This window comes from Mixophyes fleayi, chromosome 2 (assembly GCF_038048845.1).
Source record: "Mixophyes fleayi isolate aMixFle1 chromosome 2, aMixFle1.hap1, whole genome shotgun sequence".
Lineage (NCBI taxonomy): Eukaryota > Metazoa > Chordata > Amphibia > Anura > Limnodynastidae > Mixophyes > Mixophyes fleayi.
In genome coordinates, this window is record NC_134403.1 from 313597029 (window position 1) to 313604432 (window position 7404).

General features: G+C 39.3%; 1 protein-coding gene across 1 annotated transcript; it reads right to left on the reverse strand.

The window, feature by feature from the left end:
• Window positions 1-4301: 4301 nt before the first annotated feature.
• Window positions 4302-7404, reverse strand: SAT1 (spermidine/spermine N1-acetyltransferase 1). Its single transcript, XM_075196580.1, has 6 exons — window positions 7158-7404; window positions 6668-6719; window positions 6315-6398; window positions 5298-5399; window positions 5173-5213; window positions 4302-4812 (listed from the first exon to the last, which is right to left on the reverse strand). Exons 1-6 carry the CDS (start codon window positions 7221-7223, stop codon window positions 4642-4644), a joined length of 516 nt encoding a protein of 171 aa, XP_075052681.1. The 5' UTR covers window positions 7224-7404; the 3' UTR covers window positions 4302-4641.

Consider the following 7404-nt stretch of genomic DNA (forward strand, 5'->3'; position numbering starts at 1 on the left):
CTCCAGGGACAGCTTCTTATCAGAGGGGCTGTCCCTGCATGATTAGGATAATCAATTGATCCAAAAATGCATCTCTTTTAGCTCTCAATTTTATTAAAATGTAGTGAACTTATGATGACTGTGATTGCAGTTCTTCAGGGTATGCAGAGACAGTATTGCATGTGAGGCACTAATATTTTATTCTTTTAGTTTGCAGCACTACAAATATGACAATCGTTTCTGAGGAGAAATTATTTTTCATTTGCATTGTGTTTTGTTAATAAGAATCACAACTAGTTTGCTTGCCAAGTAAAGAAAAAAAAAAAAAAAAAGGGCAAGGAACTAATGACGTATGTGGAAAAGGCTCACTGACTCATGGTATTGTGCATGTGAAACTCTGATGTACTGGACATTTCCTAATTATCAATCACATGCTTGCAGGCTCCATAACATCTCTTTCAACCTGGTTAAGATTATGTGGATTAGTCCAATTTCTACAAAGTTTATGTTATCTTAATCAGACCTATTGTGTACATAAGATATTTATTCTTATATTATAATTAAAAATAAATTATGTAATTGTTGTTATTACCGATTTGGATAAAACTTTTGTTTAGAAGAGCCAATCAGTGGAGCTGTGTATCCTTTTTGTTTTTCAAAAAAATAATAATAATAAAAACAAAAATGTAACATTGCCATCTTTTCTAATATTAATTACACTCTCAAATACAATAAGTATCCCACATTCCCACATGACTCTATTTCATCTGCTAAGGAAATTAATTATTGGGATTAATGACCCCAGAAAAACTTTGGTGTGGTCTCACATGCATGATGTTTGTTTTTTTAAAAAAATAGTGAGAGGTCTATTCATAATGCCACTACATAGAAACCACTATAGAATGTTAGCTTACACCATTAGACATTACATTGCTATTTCCCAGAAATCCCTATTCTTGGAGGAAGAAGGAAGGGACCTTTCAATCCATACTACGTCATTGCAGGAAAAAGCACCAATTGACCACGGAGCAGCCAAATGCTTATTTCATGTATCACTGAACAATCGCTCATCTTTCATTTATTGGCTTGTACATGCCATTCTGAAACTTTTGCTAAATACATTGTTTTTCATTTTAGTTCTTTCTCTACCTTTGTCATGTTGTTCCCCAGGGATACGACACAAAGCTGTCTTCAGATGCATTTGTAACCAATGCAGTGAGCAGAGCACTGTGTCTCCCAGAACTAGAAAATCAAACACTGAACATGTAGAATAAAGCTAACAAGGTTAAGAAATTTGGCATGCATACAGGAATGAAGTCATCTAGAGGTGGAAAACTTCTTAAATCAGCCAGTGGCTGGTTAAATATTCACTGTCATTTTGTCTCCAAAATACTTCAGAGGCTTGTCTGCAACCATCTCATAACTTAACTTTTCTCAACACTCCCTCCTTGATTCTCTCCAATCAGGCTTCCACCCACTCCATGCCACTGCAACTGCCCTGACTAAAGTCACCAACGATCTCCTCTCGGCCAAAGCCAGGGGCCATTTCTCCCTTCTTATCCTCCTGGACCTCTCAACTGCCTTCGACACCCTCCACTCCATTGGCCTCTTTGGCACAATCATTTCTTGGTCCGCCTCATACCCACAGGGACCCCAAAAGGAATGGGACCCTTTGCCTCTAAATACTCAAGAGGTTTGTCTGCAACCATTTCACATCTATCTTTCTGAAAACTCCCTCCTTGATCCTCTCCAATCAGGTTTCTGCCCCCTCCACTCCACTGAAACTGCCCTGGCTCAAGTTACTAATGATCTCCTCTCGGGTAAAGCCAGGGGCACCTTCTCCCTTCTGATTCTCCTCGACCTCTCAGCGGCCTTTGACACTGTTGACCACTCCCTCCTGCTTCACAGCCTCCAGGTCCATTGGCCTCCCTGGCACCGTCCTTTCCTGGTTCACTTCTTACCTTGCCGACCGTTCCTTCTGTTTCCACCTCTCTCTTCCCCTCTTCCAGTTGGGGTCCCACAGAGCGCTGTTCTTGGCCCTTTACTCTTTTCCCTAAACACCTCCTCCCTGGGTGAACTCATCAGCTCCTTTGACCTCCAATGCCACCTCTATGCTGACTACACTCAACTCTACCTCTCTTCTCCTAATCTCTCTCCCTCCATCCTCTTTTGGGTGTGCATCTTCCATCTCCTCCTCGATGTCCTCTATAATTTCTTCAACTCAACATTGCCAAAACCGAACTCATTGCCTTCCATCCATCTAGAGCCTACTCCCCCTCCAACCTATCAGTTGACAATTCTACTATCTCATCTGTTCCCCAACTCTGCTGCCTGGGTGTCAACCTGCACTACTTTGCTCCCCACATTCACTCTCTTTGCCAAATCCTGCTGCTTAGTTACGCATCATTGCTCATATTCGGCCCTTCCTATCCCAGGATGCCACAGCCCATAGATCAATGACACGAGAACATTAACTCAATTCTGCTCAGCATACAATTCACAATGATTTGTGATGGGAATTTGATTAGTGTTCACTGTCCTAAGGTTATTCTTATTCATGATCATACAATTACTACTGATCTATGTACTTCTATTTCACCTTTAAAACTGGCGTGGTATTTACCTGAATTATCTCACACATAAAATGCAAGATGAAAAAGAAAAACCCAAAAGTGGAAAAGATCTTTAGATTAACTTTCTGATGACATTAAGGACACTCCTGTATATAAAGGTAACCCCTTTTTGCGATCTGGACATATATATATTATTGTAGTTTAGACTCCTCAGTATACAGATCTGACTTGCAGTTGCAACATCTGTGTTGCATAACTGTTCCAATAACTTTTGCCATTACATACGCAGATGTTTTAATGTTACAGTACAATTCTAAAAGGTCATCAACTAAACATCTGGAGATTGAAACAAGTGAAGCCATGATAGTTTGGTTGCCGCATTATGGAAAGCAACTGTCCGCATAACAGCCACACCTAACATACAGTTAAGAACATGAAATAAAGCCTGGGAGAGGGGTTAATTTCACAAGATTTTATACTACAGGAATTATAATTGGGTTTTTGGCACACACACTGGTGACAAGCCATTTTCTTGGCTCAAACCAACAGTTTACTAGAGAAATAAGAGGTACAAAGTCCGCTTAGTGAATTAATAGGCTGTGTTAAAATTAATATTGGTTCAGCCCACAAAATAAGCTGCCTTTTTGTACATATGCAGCTTAAAGGGGGCTTTTTTTCTTTTTGTTCTTCTTTCCCAAAGTAATACTAGGTGTAGGCTCCACCCCCCAGTCTCATAATCAGCAGGGTCCCAGCATTTATACAAAATCGAGACAGCAGCTACTTACCACTGGCTCTGCTCAATTCTCTCCATAGCAGAAAGTCTAACAGTACACAAAACACTGCTCAAAAAAAAAAAAAAAAAATGACGACCTGATTTAGTGACTAAGACTTAGTATACATGTTCCACCTAAGATGTTAGTGTTACTACATGAAAACATTCATGTAGTAACAGATCCCAAAGGCGCATATGCAGGACCCCCTCCATTTGTATTTGGTGGTTTTACTATTACACATAGTAGAGTTTAAAGTGTTGGTGCTTTATAAAAACTGAATAATAATCACTTTAACCACATCTTTCTTGTGTGAACAGAACACAGGAAATGGTAAGCTTCCTGTAATAAAGTATCAGTTACAGACTTTGCAGAGCTTACTATTGAACCAGAACGTGTGCACAGGCGGAGCCAAATCTTTAACAGCTGGAAATGACCTAAAAAGACAATGACTAGTGTGGAACCTGCAAGTTTGAGAAAGGCAAATTGGTGAACAAGGCTATGAAGGTTACTCTGGAGCATGAATGTTAGAGTTTCACTCCCACCTCCATAACAAAAAGAAAAAAAACAAAACAATTAGCTTTCTGTACAGTGGTGACTTGTTTATCATCCCAATGTTTGAACAAATTACCAAAAACCACTACACTGTGGTCCCAACCCACCTATGCTGTTTACATGGAAATGATAAAATCTTAAGGATGCTCCAAAAGTCACCACACAGCAATGATTGCATTAATTAGTTTTGCATTTGAAAATATTTTTTTGTATTGCAGAATGTATCAAATGTTAATATTCCATCTTCATTTCCCATTATATTAAAAACAGACCTTAAAGGCAAATTCACCCCAAATTCAAATATACTTTGCTTTTGTTTATCACTTGTACCGTAACATTAATTGAGGGATGATTGAGTACTTAGCAGCTTATGAAATTGTAGAGGCAACACCACTTTTGCACTGTAAACAAGACAACACTTGGAAACATAGAACAAATGCTGCTCTTTAATTTGTAAAAACAGGTTAATTATACAAAAACCCTAAATACCAGTGTGTACATTGTACACAATCAAATGACTTACAAGAATGAAGTTACGTATATACACACACAACTGAGAATCTTAGGTTTATAGGGATCTGAACAGTTTTCGGCCTGAAGAAACATCACTGAAAAAAAAAAAAGCTGGAAGGTGACAAATCATTTTATGCTACAATGCCACTGGTACTAAAGCTTCTGAATTAGTCACCATGCGAAGACTACACAATAAGCAAGTAAAGAAAAGCAATTTTATTAAAGTAACAATCTTTTCTCAGAGGCACTCTTCACTCCTCAGCTGCCATCTTGCACAAGTACTCTTTGTCAATTTTGAAGAGGCGCCACCCTTCTTCAGTAGAGAGGTCGGATGCCCCGCGCCTCTTATAGAATCTTATCGATTGCTCATTCCATTCCGCCACCAGGAAGTGCATGCTGCTACAGCGGCACTTCACCGCAATCTAGACAGAAACAGCAAAGTCTGGTTATGTATATAAAAAGGGTACATGCTTTCAATACTTAACTGCTATTCCCTCAAGATGTGGCGCAAAACTCTTAACTGCTATAAATATTACTTACCGTAAACAGTCAAATGTCTCAGTTGACTAGCTTAACCATTCCCATCAAGGTGCAACTTGGCAATTAAAATGTAAACCATCTCATTGATCATTCTTAAATATTGCAATCCCCTATTCAACTTGTGGCTCATTAAGAAAATGTTAGTTGGACTCCATTCTAATAAGGGCTATGCTATCTACGTACCATTATGGTATTTTAATTTCTTTTAATGAGAAGCAAAAAAAAAAAAAAAATTAACTCACTTGACTCAGTTGCTTGAATATTTCCGATCCAATCCCCGACCCTAGGGTAGAAGACAAAAAATAAAGTGTTATATTTATATTATAAAATATTGGCTTGGGAAGTTTAACACACATTAAATATGCACCTCTGAGCTCATTCATCACAAAGAAGTCTTCAAGATAGAGGAGTTTTCCTATCCATGGGTCATAAGTAAAGTAGTACATAGCAAACCCAACAATTGTGTACCCTGTGAAGACAACAGATTTTGTTTAGAAACAACCGTCTAATAAACTGAAGGCCACTTAATACATGCAAATTTAATGAATTCTGAGACATCTACCATCACATTTCATAATTATCAGATACTCAGTGAGGCAGCAATACCAAAGAAAAAGCAAAAAAACAATGCAAGGCAAAGAGTGATTTCCTTTCACACGGCAGTTCAGAACAGGGATCAATTACCCCCCCCCCCCCCCCCATAAATATAGGCTTTTACAAAAAAAAAAAAAAAAAAATCACAACTTGTTATTGAGCACTTAATCCCAAATTGCAAAGTCTGATAAAACATGTTAAAAAAAAAAAAAAAAAAAAAAAAGTCACGCCAATAGAATTACAAAATATTTCCAAATAGGACCATATATCATAAGTCAGGAAATGGCTGTGAGGAGTCCACAGAGTTGTGAAAAGGTGGGGCAGTTTCTTAAGTCAAGGTTGCCTTCTGCATCAGCTTTGGCATAAGTTGGGAACAGGGTGCTCTTGAAATCATCAAGACAAGTATTGGAGAATGCTCTGCAGCTCTAATGATAGATTCATTTACAGCAGTGTTCTCCACGAGACCTCCCATCAGCTGCAATGGGTTTTCTGAGCTACCGTGTTTGTTGTTTAGGCTTGAATTGTTGCCCCTGGTGGCCTTACCTCATTTCATGCTCATCTATGTTATTGTGTAACGGATCTTTTAGTTACCTCCCCGCCCACCCATGTACACGGAAGGGCCATCCATGTACATGGCGAAGCTAGAGACTGTAACCTGAAGATTGGGGACAAATTAAAGAGAAAAGGATTTAACAAATATTGCATCTGCTACAAATAGGGTCAATACAAGAAAAGCCACAAGGTTTAGAAAATGGAAGATCTCTTTATAAAGATAAGAGAAACTCATTACCATCAACAGTCTGGCTCTCTTTCGGTACTTCAGCAACAAGACAGTGATAGAAAGGATGTTCTCCAAAGCCGTCTTCTAAGAGATCTTTAAAGGGAAGAAAAGAAAATTAGCCACTTTTCAACAAGAACCTTGTTAGCAGATAACCCTCCCCCACACCTCTGTTCCTTTTTATTTGTCTAAGCAGAGTGCCAAAGGCTCAAGGGACCAGATTGGCAAACTGTCTATCCTAATGCTTAGTAACTGCAAAACAAGGCAGACATTTGTGCTAAAAATAACTCAAGCTAACAGGTGCCAAATCATTTTTACATATTTAGCTTAGAAAACAGGTTAACAAAGTGAAGCTTATAACATACCTGTCTCAGTTAGCACCACTTGGTTTTCCATATCTTCATATTTCGCCAATTCCTAAAACAAGAAAAGCAATTTAGCTACAAATGCAGCATAACCAGCAAGTTTACATAGACAGTGAAGTATTGTCACAAAGGATACCAAGGTCAAACATTAATATGCTTTGAGACTAAATTCACTCCTTGCCCTTTAGAGTTCGGGGATCTGTGTGAGCAAGTTCATTTACATCCAGCAATGGAAGGGTGCCCATCCCCCAACTCACTACTGAGTTACATTAGGGGCTCAGGGGAAGGGAGGGGGCGACTCGAGTATCACTGAAGACAGACAGTAGTCTTTGTTGATGGTCTGTCGGAAACAAAGGCCACCTTCTACTTCCTCTACACAGCTCACAGGACAAGTGCACATTGTGAAATGTTAATTCCTATACATACAGACATTGACATATACTGAACCATCCGTGTGTATTTGAGCCATAGCACAATGATCGCTCTTCACCTTTATGAGTCGCAATATATCCTTACAGTCACCGGGCACAGCTGATCGTATGATAAAATTGGCCATTTTCGTCTCTTGCTCTTTTTTCCTTTTCTGACAAGTCCCCTGTACGTGAAGTGTAGTAGAAGGTGTTTCTTCATTCGTTTCCCAGGGGCTTCCGCTCCTTAGTCAGTCTGGGACCCTGACCCGGCAGAGACGCCACAAACAAGCCACGGTGCTCTGTAAAAATCCAACGACGAATCGTAGA